At 41.7% G+C, this 19,476-nt stretch overlaps 2 protein-coding genes across 9 annotated transcripts in view; one reads left to right on the top strand and one right to left on the bottom strand.

Moving 5' to 3' along the window:
- chpt1 (choline phosphotransferase 1) overlaps positions 1-9,746 on the top strand; it is a 43,652-nt gene extending 33,906 nt beyond the window's left edge. For 2 of the 3 annotated variants that reach the window (XM_069904426.1, XM_069904424.1), the window contains one exon: positions 7,624-9,746. In XM_069904426.1, the coding sequence (XP_069760527.1) occupies positions 7,624-7,665 (42 nt within the window). In that variant the 3' untranslated portion in view covers positions 7,666-9,746. Of the gene's footprint in view, positions 1-7,401; positions 7,429-7,623 lie in introns of those variants that run through there. The other variant, XM_069904425.1, reaches the window with a different exon arrangement.
- Positions 9,747-15,505: 5,759 nt separating this feature from the next.
- The window catches only part of gnptab (N-acetylglucosamine-1-phosphate transferase subunits alpha and beta), a 69,309-nt gene continuing 65,338 nt past the window's right edge, over positions 15,506-19,476 (bottom strand). For all 6 annotated transcript variants that reach the window (XM_069904413.1, XM_069904417.1, XM_069904419.1 and 3 more), the window contains 2 exons: positions 19,045-19,135; positions 15,506-17,357 (listed from right to left, as the gene is read on the bottom strand). In XM_069904413.1, coding sequence (XP_069760514.1) covers positions 17,280-17,357; positions 19,045-19,135 — 169 coding nt within the window. In that variant the 3' untranslated portion in view covers positions 15,506-17,279. The remainder of the gene's footprint in view (positions 17,358-19,044; positions 19,136-19,476) is intronic.

Below are 19,476 nucleotides of genomic sequence, written 5' to 3'. Positions count from 1 at the left end.
TTAAACACATCTCAGAGGCATTGCACTTTGAATGACTCAGCCCCATTGTGGGCTCCATGGGAACGCTTGAGTTAAATGCAAGAAACCAGCAGTTAAATTTGGGTTGTAGAAGGCAGATTGGTGTGGGTTTGGGGAAGATGAATGAGAACAGATTTTTAGCCCTGCTGATGCCTTAGATCTTTCTGTGGGTGTGCAGAGCGTCACGACACAGATGCATGAGACGTTTGAGGAAAAGGTTGGCCTGGGGCTGTGGAAGGCTGGCCCTGGTGGGGAAAGGCTGGAATGGAGCAGTGAACTAAAAGGGTGGCCCAGATCGGTAAAGGACTGGCATAGAGCGGTAGGGTGAGGGAAAGGCTGGCCAGCTCTGCAAGGAATCTGAGTGTGAGGCCCTGTCACCCATGGAGTGGGGGTACAGGACAGCTCGCCAAGTCAGAGTTGCTTTCCTGTTGCTTTGTGCAAACTGGAAGAATCAAAGGGGTCAGTTTATCACCAACAACTTACTGTCAAACAAGTAAATGATGGGTGCTAGCAGAGGCTCAGCTGTCCTGTCCTGAGGGGAAGATTGTGTTTCATCAGAATCGGGTGAAACTGACAGTGGTTTATGAATGGCTCCTTTCCTCCTCCTAATGGGAAATGATGTTTGAATCTGTGCGTCCCACTGTCTCCATGTAACGTTCTGTCAGCCACAAAGTGGCTGTGCAGCTCCGGTTGGTACGGGCAGTTTCTCTGCGTTTGTTTCTTTTTTTTAATACTTCTTGTCTTACCCCAGCGGAGGAACTTGTGCAGCATGAACAACCTGTCCCTGCAAATACCGTGGTGCTGTCTGACCAAGTGTTCCCCAAGTGTGGGACAACTGGTTACAAATTGGGGATCGGTATGAAGCCGGGCAGTCTCACTCTTGATCAGTGGTCCAATGTAATGTGAGGTTCAGCAGTGTTTGTGTTAAGCCAGACTCATACAGCATGGAAACAGGCCTTTCAGCCCCACTCACCCGTGCTGAACAAGTTGTCTACCTGAGCTAGACACATTTGCCTGTGTTTTGCCCATGTCCCTGTAAACCTTTCCTATCCGTTTTTGTACCTCTGAAGAAGTTTTCCTCTCATGTCCTCTGTAAATCTTCCTCTCTCACCTTAAATCTTGTGCCCCCTAGTAGGAGATTCCCTTACCTTGGCAAAAAGACTATTTAACTTCTCTCTCCAAGGTCCAACCCCCCCTCAGCCTCCAACACTTCAGGGAGAAACATCCCAGCCAATCTACCCTCTTTCCAACTGAAGTCCTCCAGTCGCAGGAACATCCTGGCAGCACAGTTAGCGTACTGGTTTGCGCAAAGCTGTTACAGTGCCAGCAATTGTGACCAGGGTTCGAATCCCGCGCTGTCAGTAAGGTGTTGGTATGTTCTCCCCACGTCTTCATGGGTTTCCCCCCCCCGGGGGCTCCGGTCTCCTCCCACCCTTCAAAACATATCGGGGTTGTAGGTTAATTGGGCAGCATGGGCTCATGGGCCAGAATGGCCTGTTACCGTGCTGTATGTCTAAATTTTAAAATCTTTTCTGCACCCTTTCCAGCTCAATGGCATCCTTCTTATTTCAGGGGACCAGAATTCAAACTCCTGGATTTCCGAGTCTAGTTGCATGTGGGACCTACTTGACTACACACACAAAACAGTGGTTGGAAGCAGGGGATCATGGATGAAATGTCAGTAATGCACACATCCTGTTTTGGGTTACCGAAACACACAAGTAAATTGTGTTTGTTAGTTAACTGGGATCAAGGTATCTTCTGTCAGGGACATAGATGAATTATGAGTTTGAGTTCAGTAAATTGAGCAGATGTTGTGTTGCTTTTAATATAATTGACTTTTAAAAAGTGGAGTTCCTTGGGTTGTGACATTTATATGCTGCAATTTTGTGCTTTCTGGGTGGAGAATTTATACTTTAGTTCAGTGAACACCAAATCTTGTATTCTCTTTCTACGTTTTAAATTAAACTAAAAATCAAACCAATATAAATAGTTATGTCTCATTAACTTTGTGTGCAGACTTAACAATGTAGCATATTTTCAATTTTAAACAAAGCCTTTAAACAATGGCAAGGCATTTTAATTTAAGGAAAAAGAAGTTATTCCACCACTCAAGTCGCTCCAAATCTTAATACCATTCACCTGGCCTATTTTAAGAATTGTATTCAACAATGATCAGAAAATTTAGATCAGAAAAATAAATATGATCCCTAGTTTCCACTGCTGTTTGCAGACTGGTGGAAATATTTCTGATTTCCACTGTCATGCGTGAAGTAACCTCTAAGGGACTTGGCATTTATTTTGAGATTTATTTACCTTGTTCTTGTAGCAATTTCTCTCCTGAATTAAAAGCAGGAAATACTCAGCAAGTCAGGCAGGATCTGTGAGGAGAGTAACAGGATCAATGTTACAGGACTTTCCTCAGAGTAAGGGTGGTGAAGGTAAGTGTGTTCAAGTTTATTGTCACATGTCCTGAGATGGAGTCAGGAAGCTTGTATTGTGGGTAGTCCAGGTCGTCAACCTGTACAGAGCAGCAATACATGCAGAGTTGGAGAGGGACACCAGTTAGAATAGCAAATACCACATTATTTTACTAAAATGAGGTTCTTTCAGAAGTCTGATAACAGCAGGAAACAAACTGAAGCTTGTGGTCTATGAATCTTCTTCCTGACGGGAGGTGAAGAAAGTATGGCCGGGGTGGGAGGAGATCAGGACATCTACTTGAGGCGGTGTCTTAAGAAAGCAGCCTCTATCCTCAAGGACCCCCACCACCCAGGCTGCGCCCTCTTCACTCTGCTACCATTGGGAAAAAGGTACAGCACTCAGCGGCACAAGGACAGCTTCCTTGCTGCCATCAGATTCTTGAATAATCAATGACTCAGAGATACTGCCTCACTTTGACTTTTCCTATCTATTTTTGTAAAGTGGTTTATATGAATGTTTGCCCTGTGATGCTGCCGCCAAACAACGAATTTTGTGACTTTTTTTTTAAATTTTTTATTTTTCACACCATAAATCACAATAGCCATGATATACACTTTTCCACACATTTACAGTGACTTTTTCTCCCCCCCCCCCCTCCCTCCTCCCAAGCCACCCCCCCACCCACCCCCCCTCTCATCCATTTTAGGTATACAATCTAGGTTGCATTAATTCAGTCAGACAATGTTGTCATTCAACAAAAATACACCAGAAATTCTACTGAGTTCATTCTTTTCTTTTCTTCTCCTTCCATCAACTTAGGTAATGATTGTCCCCGGTAGGTTTTCGCTATTGTATTTAATGTAAGGCTCCCATACTTGTTCGACTATTTCAATATTATTTCTTAAACTATATGTTATTTTTTCTAATGGAATACATTTATTCATTTCTATATACCATTGTTGTATTTTCAAATTATCTTCCAATTTCCAGGTTGACATAATACATTTTTTTGCTACGGCTAGGGCTATCTTGACAAATCTTTTTTGTGCATCTTCCAAGTCAATTCCAAATTCTTTATTTTTTATGTTACTTAGGAGAAAGATCTCTGGATTCTTTGGTATATTGTTTTCTGTTATTTTATTTAATATCTGATTGAGATCATCCCAAAATTTTTCTACTCTCTCACATGTCCAGATTGCATGAATTGTTGTTCCCCTTTCTTTTTTACATCGAAAACATCTATCAGATACTGTTGGGTCCCATTTATTTAACTTTTGCGGTGTAATGTATAGTCTGTGTAACCAATTATATTGTATCATATGCAGCCTCGTATTTATTGTATTTCTCATCGTTCCAGAACATAATTTCTCCCATGTTTCCTTTTTTATCTTTATATTTAAATCTTGTTCCCATTTTTGTTTAGTTTTACCATTTGTTTCCTCATTCTCCTTTTCTTGCAGTTTGATATACATATTTGTTATAAATCTTTTGATTAACATTGTATCTGTAATCACATATTCAAGGTTACTTCCCTCTGGTAAACTCAAATTGCTTCCTAATTTATCTTTCAAGTAGGATCTCCAGTTATATTGTACTTATCTCTCATTTGTTCAAAGGATAAGAATCTACTTCCTGAAAAACAATTTTCTATTCTTTTAATCCCTTTTTTTTCCCATTTTCTAAAGGAAAGGTTGTCTATTGTAAAAGGGAGTAGCTTATTTTGCGTCAATATTAGTTTTGGTATTTGATAATTTATTTTATTTCTTTCTACATGAATCTTCTTCCATATATTGAGGAGATGGTGTAATACTGGAGAAGTTCTATGTTGTACCAATTTTTCGTCCCATTTATATAATATGTGTTCAGGTATCTTTTCCCCTATTTTATCTAATTCTAGTCTCGTCCAGTCTGGTTTTTCCCTTGTTTGATAAAAATCTGATAGGTACCTTAATTGTGCGGCTCTATAATAATTTTTGAAGTTTGGCAATTGTAAGCCTCCTTGTTTATACCATTCTGTTAATTTATCTAGTGCTATCCTCGGTTTCCCCCCTCTCCATAAAAATCTCCTTATTATTTTCTTTAACTCTTTGAAGAATTTTTCTGTCAGTTGTATTGGCAATGCCTGAAATAAATATAGTATCCTTGGAAAAATGTTCATTTTAATACAGTTTATCCTTCCTATCAGTGTTAGTGGTAGCTCTTTCCAATGCTCTAAATCGTCCTGTAATTTTTTCATTAGTGGATTGTAATTGAGTTTATATAATTGACCTAGATTTTTGTTTATTTGCACACCTAGGTATCTTATTGCCTGCATTTGCCATCTGAATGGGGATTCCTCCTTAAATTTTGAGAAATCCGCGTCATTCATAGGCATTGCTTCACTTTTATTTACGTTTATCTTGTATCCCGACACTTCTCCATATTCCTTCAATTTCTTATATAGTTCTTTTATTGATAGTTCTGGTTCTGTTAAGTACACTATCACATCATCCGCAAATAGACTGATTTTATATTCCCTGTCTTTTATTTTTATTCCTTTTATATTATTATCTATTCTTATCGATTCTGCTAGTGGTTCTATAGCTAGCGCAAACAATAATGGTGATAGTGGGCATCCCTGTCGCGTTGACCTGCTTAAGTTAAATTGCTTTGATACATGTCCATTTACTGTCACTTTCGCTAACGGTCCCTCATATAATGCTTTAATCCAATTAATATACTTCTCCGGTAAACTGAATTTTTGCAATACTTTGAACAAGTAATTCCATTCTACTCTGTCGAAGGCCTTCTCTGCGTCTAAAGCAACTGCTACTACCGGTGCTTTATTTCCTTCTACTGCATGAATTAAGTTAATAAATTTACAAATATTGTCTGTTGTGCGTCTTTTTTTGAATTTTGTGACTTGTTCATGTCCATAAATTCTGAGATAGACCAGAGTTGGTGGAGGAGGAGGGGGTTTGTGTGAAATCTGAGCTGCTGAACACAAGGAACATTAGTTCAATGGTCAACAACTTGAGCTGTTGACCCTGTTTCTTCCCCACAGATGCTGCCTGGCCTGCTGAACATTGTCAGTGTTCCTTCCAGCAGCTTTTGGCTTGTGGCTTTATTTGCCTGCCTGTCAGGCTGTGGAGAAGGAGGGGAAATTGTGCCAAGCTGTCTCTGTAACATCTCTCCCTGCCGCCTATCAGGGGACCCTGCTGCGTACTGTGTTAACGCCTGGTGTTCTCAATGTGCAGATACAAACCACCTTCCTTGCAAGGAGGCTCCAATTTCTTTCAAAAGCTCTCTGCAATGAGTTTGTACATTTTCTCTGTCTGTGTGGATTCCTCCGCGTGCTTCCAGTTTCCGCTCACCCTTCAAAATGTAGCAGGGGTTGTAGGTTAATTGGGGGATTTGGGCGGTACAGGCTCGAAGGCCATTACCATGCTGTATGTCTAAATATCTGCAAACCTGCAGCCAAGCAAGGCAGTGGTGTCAACATTGCCTGTGCTAGACGGCCTGCAAAGGGAGTCATCCTCCAACTCTGTCTAACCACCTGAGAACCATTCTCTCACCTGCTTGGTCCTCAGCCATTGGTCCTCCCAAGCTCCCCCATCACCACCTGTTAAAATGGAGGCCAAGGTCGCTAGGAATTTTATTACTGGTGATGGACGTATTCAGAGTTGAGTTTGATTCCAAGCGTCCATTTTAAAAACATTTCTCAAATGATTCCTTTTCTATTTTCATAATGCTTTTACAGAAGTGAGATCAAATCAAAAATAGCAATGTGTGTGACAGTGAAAGGGGGAGGGGAGACAGAGAAAGGGGGGGATTGGCAGAGAGTTGGGGGCGGGGGGGAAGAGACAGAGAGGGGGAGATGCTGACTTTGAAGGCTTGAGGCCTTGACCGCTGAAGGGAGAGTGATCACCAGAATAAATCTCGGGGGTTTTAGGGCTGCAGGAGATGCAAGTCCCTGAAAAGCATTCCAACTGTGAAGTCAGATGTAAACAGAGCATAAATATAGCAATGATAAGGGAATGCGGAACGGCCGATCGTGAAGTAGTTCACGGCATTGATCTTATTGAACAGTTGAATGAAACATTGGGCAAAATGGATTCCTATTCCTTGACCTCTTTAAAAATTCAGATCATTGGTGCCTAAAATAGACAAATATCCTTTTTTGATCTTTTATTTAAATCTCTGAGCAGGGAGGTACTGTTGCAGCTGTTCAGGATAGTAGTAAGGCCACACTATATGTCATCTGGCCTCCTTACTTGAGGAAGGATGTACTGGCTTTGAAGTCGGTGCAGATGGGGTTCACCAGGTCAATTCCAGAGATTGGCTGGGGTTAGCCTATGAGGAGAGTATAGATTTAGACTTTTTGGAGCTCAGAAGGATGTTGGGGGTGGGGGAAATCATGGAAACAACATTATTGAAGAAATAAGGTAAAAGCAAAGAGGTTGTTTCCACTGGCAGGCAAGACAAACCCTAAGATTTAAGATGGATGAGAAACTGCTTCTCCCAGAGAGTGGTGAATCTGTGGAATTCTCTGCCTGGGGGAACAGTAGAGACTCCCTCATTAATTGCATTTAAGGTACAAAATTATGAATAACAAGGAGTTGAGAGGGTTATGGGGAACAGGAGGATGAGTCGAGTGGAGTCCACGGCCAGATCAGCTGTGTTCTCACTGAGGGGCGGGGCAAGCTCAAAAGTCCGGGATGGTTGACCCCTGGTCCTTGTCCTGGGGTTTTCATTCCAAGCAATGGGGCAGCACAATTCTACCATTCGTGTGGTTTGATCTCCATGCTGTGCGGATTGTACGTGCTGCCATGTTTTCTGCGTGGGGGGAGGGGGCGATCAGTTTCTGCACATGGGTGGGTGAAATATTTTCACGTTTCTGAGCAGATGTTGTATCCTTTGGCTCTGTTCAAATCATTAAAATCAAAACTAACCTATCTCCATGTTCCTTTTGATTATCAGATTTCTATTTGATCTTGCAATTCTAAAGCTGCCTGTGACACTTCTCTGGTGGATTTCAGTAAAAGATCTGAACTTTGATTTGTTGCACCTTCTGAACACGACATTCTTCTCGATGTGGGTGCTAAGAATGGTTTGCATGAATTCTTGCATCTATCTGGGGCAACTGGAATTGGTTGGACAGCAGCAGTGACTTTAATACATTGACTGTAATTTGTTGCCTAGGTGTTCATTCCAGCACCTGGCTCCCTGCAGGACAAGGGGTGAAGAGGATCACCAGCCTTCACCACCTCCTGAAGTGGGGAATACTGGCGACATACCTGGAGCAGACGTACACACTTCATTCAGAAAGAAAACCTGGAGAGTTCCTGATCTTCACAAGACCGTGACAGTCATTGGTGGGTTGGGTACCATAATTAAAGTAGATGTTTTAATTTTAAAAATAATTCCTATGTTGGTCCAGTTGATGACTTTGTTCTGTGAGCACATTGAGAATTTCGGGGGTGAAGTAGTGGACCGTTTTCTGGAGGTTTTGTCTCTGAATACAAGGGTTCAAATCCCCAGTGTGGCAGCCGGTGAAATTAAATTCCATTCATTCATTGAATCCAAAGTAAATCGCTGCTGTTAGCAAAATAGGCCGGGACACTGTTGGGTTTTTCCTGAAACCCACTGGGTTCAGTAATGCCCTGCCTTTCTGATCAGGGCACCAGACCCAGACCACAGTGATTGGGTCCTGAAGGGCCCTGGCCTAGCCAGGCTCTGGGTTCAGGAGTGGCTGGGCTTGTGAGGGCTGCCCATGCCCCCTCAGCAGAGGCCAAACCCTACTCTGCTGCCCATTCTCTTGCTCTGTGCAGTAACCAACTCGTTTCCAAATTCATGACATCCCACTGAAAAAGGTTGCATTGTTTATTCTATCTGTCACGGGGCAATATGGCAGTGCAGCAGATAAAGCCTCCGGCTCACATGTTCATTCATGATTTCTGACGCTGTCTGAACATAAGAACATGAGAAATAGGAGCAGGAGGCGGCCATCTGACCCATCGAGCCTGCTCAGTCATTCAATGAGATCATGCCTAATCTGGTGATCGGCTCATCTCCACTGACTTGCCTTTTCCACATATCCCTTCATTCCCTATGTAAAAATCCATCCAACCTTGTCTTAAATCTATTTACTGAGGTCACCTCCATTGCTTCAATGGGCAGCAATTTCCACAGATTCACCCCTCTCTTGGAAAACCAGTTCCTCCTCATCTCTGTCCTAAATCTACTACCTTGAATCTTGTCCCCTAGTCTGGTCTCTCCCACCAATGGGAACAACTTGCCTACCTCCATCTTATACATGGCTTTCATAATTTTATGTTTCTATAAGATCCCTTCTCAATCTTCTAAATTCCAGCAAGTTCAGCCCCAGACGACTCAATCTCTCCTCATAGGCCAACCCCTTCATCCCTGGAATCAACCTGGTGAATCTCCTCTGCACCCCCTCCAAAGCCAGTACATCCTTCCTCAAGTGAGTAGACCAGAACTGCACGCAGTTCTCCAAATGTGGCTTCACCAGTACCCTGCAAAGTTGCAGTAGAACCTCCTTGTGCAGAGTTTGCACATTCTTTCTGTGATCTGCGTTGGTTTACCCTGGAGGTCTCCATTTTCTTCCTACATCCAGGTCAATGGGTTAATTAGCCATTTGGGGGGGGGGGGGGCATAAAATTTGGGAGAGGTTGTAGAGTTGTGCATCGTGAGGACAGGCCCTTCACCCCAACTTCTCAAGGCTGACCAAACTGTCCCACCCACACTCGTTTCATCTGCCCGTGTTTGGCCCATTTCCCTCTAAACCCATCCTACCCATGTACCCACCCAAAGGTGTCTTAAACGTTGCAATAATACTCTGGCAGCCTGTTCCACACACCTTCCACCCTCTGTGACAGAAATGTGCGGAGAGTGAATAGTATTGAAGTATTGGCATGTATTATATATGCTCTATCTCTGACTATTCACTATGTTCTTCCATGTTTGTTACATGTGCAGAGAATTCCTTGTAATCAGAATTACTGTTGATCAGAGTGCAATTTATAAATACCTCCGGTTAGGCACCAAATAAAGATCCATAATCTTCCTCCTCCGGATTCTGCTGTTCACTGTCTCTCCAGCGTTGCAACCTTCCCATATTTGTGAAGGGAACGTCATGCCTTACCAACACTTGAGTTTTTTGAGGAGGGATTGGCAGTAGATGTATATACGAATTTTTCTCCATATTCCTTTAATTTCTTATGTAGTTCTTTTATTGATATTTCTGGTTCTGTTATGTATAGTATGATGTCATCTGCAAATAAACTGATTTTATACTCCTCCTTTATTTTTATCCCTTTTATTTTATTTTCTGTTCTTGTCAGTTCTGCCAATGGTTCTATTGCTAAAGCGAACACTAATATTCATTTACTGTTACCTTCGCCAATGGTCCATTATATAATGCTTTAATCCAATTAATATATTTTTCTGGTAGATTGAACCTCTGTAATACTTTAAATAAATAATTCCTTTCTACTCTGTCAAAGGCTTTTTCTGCGTCTAAAGCAACAGCCACTGTTGGCCTCTTATTTCCTTGAACTGCATGAATTAGATTAATAAGTTTACAGACATTATCCACTGTTCGTCTTTTCTTAATAAATCCAGTTTGATCTTGTTTTACTATTTTTGGTACACAATCGGCCAATCTGTGTGCTAATAATTTTGCTATTATCTTATAATCTGAATTCAGTAGAGATGCTGGTGTTAGTGGATCCTTCCCCATCTTTGGTATTACTGTAATTATTGCTGTCTTACATGAATCTGGCAAGTTTTGTGTTTCTTCTATCTGGTTCATTACTTCCAGGAGAGGAGGAATTAATAACTCTTTAAATGCTTTATAGAATTCTACTAAGAATCCATCCTCTCCAGGCGTTTTATTGTTAGGCAGCTTTTTTAATATATCTTGTACTTCCTCTATTTCAAATGATTTTATCAGTTTGTTTTGTTCCTCTTCTTGGAATTTTAGCAGTTCAATTTTAGCTTAAAAACTCTTCTATTTTATCCTCTTTTTCCCTCATTCTCAGTTTGGAATAACTGTTCATAAAATTCCTTAAAGTTCTCATTAATCTCTGTTGGGTTATATGTAATTTGTTTGTCCTTTTTCCTTGATGCCAATACAGTTCTTTTAGCTTGTTCTGTTTTAAGTTGCCAGGCTAATATTTTGTGCATCTTTTTCTCCTAGCTCGTAATACTTCTGCTTTATTTTCATTATATTCTTCTCCACCTTGTACTTGTAATGTTTCATATTTTATTTTTTTGTTGCCAATTCTCTCCTTTCCTTTTTACTAGTTCCTTTTCTGTACTTACTATCTGCCTTTCCAACTGCTCTATTTCCCGATTGTAGTCCTTTTTCATCTTGGTTACATAACTTATTATCTGCCCTCTAATGAAGGCTTTCATTGCGTCCCATAATATAAATTTGTCTTTCACTGATTCCATGTTTATTTCAAAATATGTTTTAATTTGGCATTCAATAAACTCTAACTTCCTGCCTTTTAAGTATCATGGAGTTTAACCTCTATCTATATGTTCTTGGTGGGATGTCCTCTAGTTCTATTGTTAATAACTGGGGTGAATGATCAGGGGTAATCTAGCTGTATATTCCGTGTTCCTAACTCTCCCTTGAATATGGGCCGACAACAGAAACATATCAATCCTTGAGTATGTTCTATGCCTACTCGAATAATATGAAAATTCCTTCTCTCTCGGGTGTTGCCTCCTCCATATATCCATAAGTTTCATTTCCTGCATTGATTTAACCATAAATTTGGCCACTTTATTCTTTTTACTTGTCTTTTGTCCAGTTTTATCCAACATTGGATCCAAATTAAGGTTAAAATCCCCTCCTATCAATATATTTCCTTGTGTACCTACAATCTTCAAAAAAATATCTTGCATAAACTTTTGATTCTCTTCATTAGGTGCATATATATTGATCAAATTCCAAAATTCTGAATATATCTGACACTTTATCATTACATACCTCCCTGCTGGATCTATTATTTTGATGGGTACATTTTTGTTAACTAATATAACTACACCTCTAGCTTTTGAATTATATGATACTGCCGCTACGTGCCCGACCCAGTCTCTCTTTAGTTTGTTATGTTCCACTTCAGTTAGATGCGTTTCCTGCACAAATGCTATATCTATTTTTTTCTTTTTTCAGTAAATTTAATAGCTTCTTCCTTTTAATTTGGCTATGTATTCCATTAATGTTTATAGACATAGGCAAATAGCGCCTTTGGAAGACTACACAAAAGAGTCTGGAAAAACAACCAACTGAAAAACCTCACAAAGATAAGCGTATACAGAGCCGTTGTCATACCCACACTCCTGTTCGGCTCCGAATCATGGGTCCTCTACCGGCACCACCTACGGCTCCTAGAACGCTTCCACCAGCGTTGTCTCCGCTCCATCCTCAACATCCATTGGAGCGCTTACACCCCTAACGTCGAAGTACTCGAGATGGCAGAGGTCGACAGCATCGAGTCCACGCTGCTGAAGATCCAGCTGCGCTGGATGGGTCACGTCTCCAGAATGGAGGACCATCGCCTTCCCAAGATCGTGTTATATGGCGAGCTCTCCACTGGCCACCGTGACAGAGGTGCACCAAAGAAAAGGTACAAGGACTGCCTAAAGAAATCTCTTGGTGCCTGCCACATTGACCACCGCCAGTGGGCTGATAACGCCTCAAACCGTGCATCTTGGCGCCTCACAGTTTGGCGGGCAGCAACCTCCTTTGAAGAAGACCGCAGAGCCCACCTCACTGACAAAAGGCAAAGGAGGAAAAACCCAACACCCAACCCCAACCAACCAATTTTCCCTTGCAACCGCTGCAATCGTGTCTGCCTGTCCCGCATCGGACTTGTCAGCCACAAACGAGCCTGCAGCTGACGTGGACTTTTTACCCCCTCCATAAATCTTCGTCCGCGAAGCCAAGCCAAAGAAGAAAAAAGATAGACATAGTTCAACGTGGCCATCTTATATCCTGTTTACACCTCATTTCTGCTTCCTCACCACCACCATCCCTCTTTTCCCCATTTTCATCTCTCAGTTTTCCCTTTTTAAACTCAATGTATGACAACACATTTAAAACATAAAATACTCCAACAACTTCCACATCCAATATTACCTTAACCCCAAATATTTCCCCCCTCTCTGAGTTGCCCCTTATCCCTTTCCGGGCAGCCACAACTCCCCTTTCCATTTAGATTGTGATCCTGCTCGCAAGCATCAACTGATTTCACAGTGACGGTTATTCTCTCCCCCCCAACCCCACCCCCCCCCCCGAAAACACTTTTTTTAGGAACATTTTTTTTACACTTATAACAACAAAGTTCTCCCTTTTTTCCCCCTTACTTCCTTCCTTCTCTTTCCCTTCTTTACATATACATTGTTTTTACATCTTTTTATATACTTTATCACCGTTATTCATTCTTGTTACATCTCTTCATCTCTCCTTATGTCCTGTAAACGCTCTGCAAATTCTTGTGCTTCCTCCGGATCCGAGAACAGTCTGTTTTGCTCCCCGGGTATAAATATTTTAAGCACAGCTGGATGTCTTAACATGAATTTATAACCTTTTTTCCATAGGATCAATTTTGCTGTAGTAAACTCCTTCGTCTTCTTTAAGAGTTCAAAACGTGTCTGGGTAAAAGAAGATTTTCTGACTTTTGTATTCTCTAATTTTATTCCTTGCCCGCTCCAGTATATTTTCTCTTGTCGTACATCTCAAAAATTTTACTAAGATGGATCTTGGTTTTTGATGTGTCTGTGGTTTCGGAGCTAATGTGCTGTGTGCCCTTTCTATTTCCATTCCTTCCCGTATTTCTGTCGTTCCCAGGACCTTTGGGATCTATTCTTTTATAAATTCCTTCATGTCTGTTCCTTCTTCATCTTCCTTTAGGCCCACTATTTTTGTTGTTTCGCCTACTATAATTTTCCAACATATCAATTTTCTGAGCCAACAACTCTTGTGCCTCTTTAATTTATTTTTGTCACTTTCTTCCAATTTTCCTCAAGTCGTTTACTTCCATTTCTACAGCTGTTTCTCATTCTTCCACATTTTCTACTCTTTTCCCTATTTCTGTCATGACCAGTTCTAATCTTTGCATTTTATCTTCTGTTCTTTTCATTTTTCTTTTAATTGCACTAAATTCTAATGACAACCATTCTTTTAATGCTCTCATTTGTTCTTCAAAAAAGCTTTATCTATATTCTGTCCATAACTGTTTTACCTTCTATTTCTCTGTGAAGATCTTGGTCGTCTTTTTCCTCTTCTTGTGTCTGTACCTGTGTCTCTTCTGATTTTCTTGATGAGTTGCTTGGCCTCTTGTTGTTGATCCTCCCCTCCTGGGGTGCTCATCTGTCAGGCCTCCTGCTGCTGCTCCTCTTGCCGTTCACCCCGTTGACTTTCTATCTCACCTGGTACATCACTCCCTCTCCTGCCGCTTTCCTCCTCCTCCAGCTGAGAGCCCTGGTGTCGGGCGTCCCTCAGCTGGTCGCGCCGTGGTTGCCCGCTCCTTGGTTGAACCCCCCCATCGGTGTTTTCCTTTACCTTAGATTGCGCAGTTGTGCACTTTTGTTTGGCTCAGAGAGCCATTTTTGCAGTCCACCGGTCGGGGGGGTCGCGACTCCACAGGGCCGGCACCAACCTCGGGGATCGGGCAGTCTTCTCCATCACGGCTCCCTGTTCCTTCGTGTAGGTAAGTTCTTTTCCGGTTGGTTTTACTTTTTCCCTCTTAGGTGCCATTTTCTTTCTCTTCTCTGCAACTTTCTTTTATTTCTTTATTGAATGTTGTATTTTCTGGAGAGGGCTGGTTTTCCCCGACCGGCCACTACTCCGTCATGCGACTCCTTCCTCTTTTGAAGAAAGGTTGAGTGAGCTTTTCTCCTTGGAGTCACAGAAAGTGAGAGACGACTTAATAAAGGTGTATAGGGTTATGAGGGGAGTCGATAAATTGGGACGGCCAGCATCAGAGGATATCTGTTCAAGGTAAGTTTAGGGGAAATGTCAGAGGTAGCTTTCCCCCCCCCCCCCCCCACAGAGTGATGGGTGCCAGTGGATGTGGTGGTGGTGGAGACGGATACCATAGGGACATTTAAAAGACTCAGGTAGGTACATGGATGGTTGGGCTGTGAGGTAGGGAAGGGTTAGATTGTATGAGATAGGTTGGCACAATGTCATGGGCCAAAAGACCTGCCCTGTGCTGGAATGTTCCATCTGACTTCCAAGTAACTTGATGTGAAACAGTTCATTTCCTTTGACATAATTTCCTATTTTGCTTAAATACAGATATTAATATTCTACAGTTCTTATTATGACCTCTCCCACTGCAACTTCACATCTGATCCCCTCTAATTACTGAGTCACCAGATTGGATAAGTAGTAACTAAATCTTCAACTCATCCACACGAGTCTCCTTAACAATTAGTTCCTGCCTCGAACCTCTGCCTTTACCAAGTTTGTTGTGATAATTTAAAAACTCAGTGCTGGAGAAACTCAGCAGGTCATCATACTTTATGTAGCAAAGATAAAATACATAGCCAACGTTTCAGGCTTGAGCCCTACATCGAGGTATGAGCACAATGTGGGCAGGGGTGGAGTGGGAGAATTTTGAACCAGAGGACATAGGTTTTAGGTAAGGGAGAGATTTAATAGGAACCTGAGGGGTAACTTTTTTTTTAAAAAGTAAAGAACAAGTAGCCAGATAGATGAGTTAGCTGAGGCAGGAATTATTGCAATGTTTAAGAAACATTTGGACAGATATATGGATAGGATGGATATAGGGGGAACTGGGGCAAACACAGTTAGGAGGGACTAGTTTGGTCAGCATGGGCAAGTTGGGCTGAAGGACCTGATTCCACATTGTCTGACTATAACAGAGTGAGGGCCAAAGTGGCTGAAAGCATTCCAAAAAAATGGAGGAGAGGTGATCAGGTTCAGCCAGAAATTCAAGTGTGGAGGAAAAGAAACCTGAGGTCTGTAAGAATGGAGGAAGTTGAAGGGAACACACCAGAGACATCTGCAAACGAAACCTTTAAAATTGAATTGTTGCTTTATTTTTGGAAGAATATACTCTGATTTGAGCCATTTTGATTGTATCAGACCACATGATCATGGTGGTAGCATGTACGTCCACCCTCAAGTGTATGATCTGATCTCGTGTACAGGTACTGAGTAAGTAACTTCTCGTTTTGCATCGGCAGAGTATACATTTCTACAGTCACTAACAGCAGATCCATAAATCCAATATGTATGGAACAAAGGTGTTACATTTTTAATTACCGCATCTCGGCATACAAGTCAACTCCAACATTTTGGGCTGTCAGGGCCTCCCAGTAACAACCCAATTTTTTAAAAAAAATTCCAATCACAAATTACAAAGCTGTAAATTAAAGTTAAAAAAAAAAATCTTGGCCTGCCAGTCAGGAACAGCAATGGCCCAGGGAGCTGGAGCGGTGACATCATGCTTCCGGCGGCAGTAGTGGCGACATCGCATTCGTGGCGGGAGCAGGAACCTTTGCCTACCAGGCTGGAGCGGCGACGTCAGGATCCCAGGTAGGACCAGTTATGGCAGCGTAATGCTTCTTGCATCAACTTATGCACTGAATCAACATCAATCTTTATACACTGCTTTATTGCTAGAATATCCGTTGGTATATATTCAGCAATAATCATTAGTCAAAATATGCCCATCTTCGTGGTCCCATCCAGAGTCTGGCCTGTGGCTCGGTGTTGGAATTGAATCAAACGATATCAAATGTGAAAAGCACTGACAACTGTCACAGTCAGTCCATGAAAAGACATCACTGCTAAAAATACCCATGTGACGCTGAACAGCCGAGGAGCTTCAGTGGTTTTAAATCGGCAGTAGTTTTGATGTGTCTGTTTCAAGTATTGAAAATGAATACTGACGATCTGCCAAGCTATTCCTGGTTTACAAGCCTGCTGAGTGGTGAAAGACCGGTATTTGTATTTTAAACAGTGGTCTATATCTTGCTGCCAAAATTTTATTTTCAAATTAATGACCTAAAAGGTTAACAATTTCACATTTACTTACATTTCATTAGAGATGAAACCTCAAACTCTGCCTTCACCTTCAACATACAGAAACACAAAATTTATCTTTACCCTATCCATGCATTCCAACAGCTTCTCCAGAATAAATAAACTTTAACGCCACTGTGACCTGTATCAAGCAAGACAGGCACTTCCGTACAGAACTGCAATGTGGGTACCAGAGGTAAAACATTTATACTTTTGGGAAGCATTAACTCGTGTATTTTACATAGAATACAAGTACCGCCATGTAGCCACTGAATAGATTAACTGATTCTCCCATAGTGATATAAAGTTCATACATCACAAAGAATCAAAGCAACACCATGATCATCTTATTTTACAATATATTACTGAGAGAAATGAAATCCTATTTAAGTAGTGTCAGACTGGATAGGACAACGCCACCTCTGCAAATACATTGGTGCATCTTTCACAGAATGGCACTTTAAGGACTTCTGTAGTGACAATTCCACCAAGTTTCTTTGCAGTAGAAATTTCCTATCCTCGTATTGGGCTCTCGTAATATTTTTCCGTGCTTTCAATCTTTTTTGTAGTGGACTGAAATGCCATTCCGAAAACCAAACAATAAAGACACTCACTTTTTGGAGTTGCCTGACCCCTTGAGTGATAGCAGGTTTCTTTCCTTTGTTCCTGTTCATATTCCAGCTGTTATTTAATTCGTGCTGCCCTTAAACACTTTGGACATTTGTGGCTGTACGTGAACAGCTGAAGTTTTCTGTCAGTTCTCCTAAACACTGCTTCGATCAGGAGCAATATTCATGTACATTCGTCTTCTTGGGAAAAGTTTTCGCTTTAGTGAAATCAACTGAAATAGAAGCAGGAAGAAACAATAACAATTCTACTTCAAAATTAATTCCCTAGGAGTGCTATTCAACCGCAAAGTTGTCTGCACAGGTACAAGACAAAAAGCCACATTAAGACATGCACTAAGTAGGTACACAATAGGGACGTCATTCATAAATTTGGTTTGAAATGCTTAGTTGTCCTGCTCTTTATTTCTGATAATGAGGATGAAACTGGTTTTCTTAGGAATATGGGAGGTGCAGGATGCTTAACTTGATGGAAGTTGAGCATTGATAAGGTTGACAGTCTTTTCACCCAAGATAAAAATGGTAAAGGTTATGCATGGAAGATGGGCAGTGGGTGTTTCAAGATATGTGGGATGTGAAGATGTTTTTTTTAAACAGCAATAGAATGAGCCATTTCAGCCCTTGAGTCTGTGCTGCCCAATTAATAACCCCAGTACACTTTAGGTGCTTTCAAGCTGCCTTGAAAATTTGCCTGGTTAGCAACCTTCTCACAACCAAGAGTCCCTGTTCTACCTCAGAAGTAGTCAGGGAACCCAGTTAATAGTTACGCTGGCTGAAGTGTCTGAGGTAATCGGGGTGGGGGTGGGGAGAGGGGGATAGGGGGCGGGTAAGATTAGTTTGTGTGACGTATCACATACTGTGTCATCACAGAGGCAGGATCCCCCTTAAATCGCCGGGTTGGCGATTTACTGGGGCTATCCCCCCTCAGTTTAAAAGGTGCTGGAAGCTCCTTTGCCCCTCTAATCGCACCTGGGTCCCAGGAGAGCTACCCGGGTGCTGCAGCTTAAATGCACATTTTGAAGGGTGAGAAGAAACTGGAGCCCCTGGAATAAACCCACATAGACACGGGGAGAACAAACTCCTTACAGACAGCACGGGATTCAAACCCCAGTCCCGATCGCTAGCACCAACTGCTATGCCAACCGTGCCGTCCTATAGTGTTTATCTAGAACACAAGAATATAGATCTTGTCCAGGCAGGAGCAATTTAGTTTAATTTGAGTATCCTATTCAGCTCTGCCATCATGGGCTTAAGGGCCTGCTCTTTGCTGCAATGTTCAATGTCTTAATTAATGTTAAGAGTAACAGGGCCGCTTCTTACAATTTCTCATCCACAGCGCCATCTACAGGGATAATGGGAACTGCAGGAAGCCAGACAGATTCACCTTAGATCTGGCATCAGATTTGGGTTCTATTGTAGGGTGGCAAAAAGCAAATGAGGCATTGTCTGGTTTAGTATAATATAGTTAAGTATCAAGTTTTTTGGTTAACATTTATTTTTTTAATCCTTGAATTTTAATCTTTGAAAATCTCTCCATTTGAAATGAATAAATAAAAATGTGGAACACAAGATACATTTTTCTAAAGGCACAGTTAGTGTAGTGGTTGGTCCAATGCTGTTACAGTGCCAGAATCGGGACCAGGGTTCGAATCCCACGCTGTCTGTAAGGAGTTTGTACATTCTCCCCTTGGACTCCGGTTTCTTCCCACTGTTCGAAACGTACCGTGGTCAAATGGATGTAATTGGCCAGTAAACTAAGCAATCCAAAACCAGTCCTCCTACACATTCATATTGCCCCAACCCTTCACACTGACGACCAGACTGCCTCTTCTTCAATGGATAGAATCCCACACCAGCAGTAAAGGTACACAATCAGTTTCAATTAAAAAATTATTGATCTACCTGTTCAGCAAAGAATGAAGAAACTGTGAAAATAATGAGCGTCACCAACACACAATGTGTCCAGAACTTCAGCTTGTCTCTGTAAGCTCTCCTGCAAGGAAAACGTTCAACTGGATGATAACACAAATAATAGGCTTTGCATCCCACTGATTCTTGAAACCATGTGCAATTGGCTGCTGAGAAACATCTGATATTAATATTGTCCCTACTTCAAGCCACATCCAGCTCTGTTTATATGGTAGGGGTGGGGGGTGGGGGGGTGGGAGGGGGAAATAAAAGCCCTGATTTTATTTGTTCTTATTTGATTGGTTTGAAACATGCCATTCAGGAAGCAATTGACCAGTGTCTATGCTCACCTTAAATTTTACCTGCTCTTATTTGAAATGTCCACATGCATTTCTTTGACAATGCTTAAAGACCTAATTTCCTATA

Source organism: Narcine bancroftii, chromosome 11 (genome assembly GCF_036971445.1).
Source record: "Narcine bancroftii isolate sNarBan1 chromosome 11, sNarBan1.hap1, whole genome shotgun sequence".
Classification (NCBI taxonomy): domain Eukaryota; kingdom Metazoa; phylum Chordata; class Chondrichthyes; order Torpediniformes; family Narcinidae; genus Narcine; species Narcine bancroftii.
Note: the sequence above shows the minus strand (reverse complement) of the source record. Positions and strands in the feature narration are given on the sequence as shown.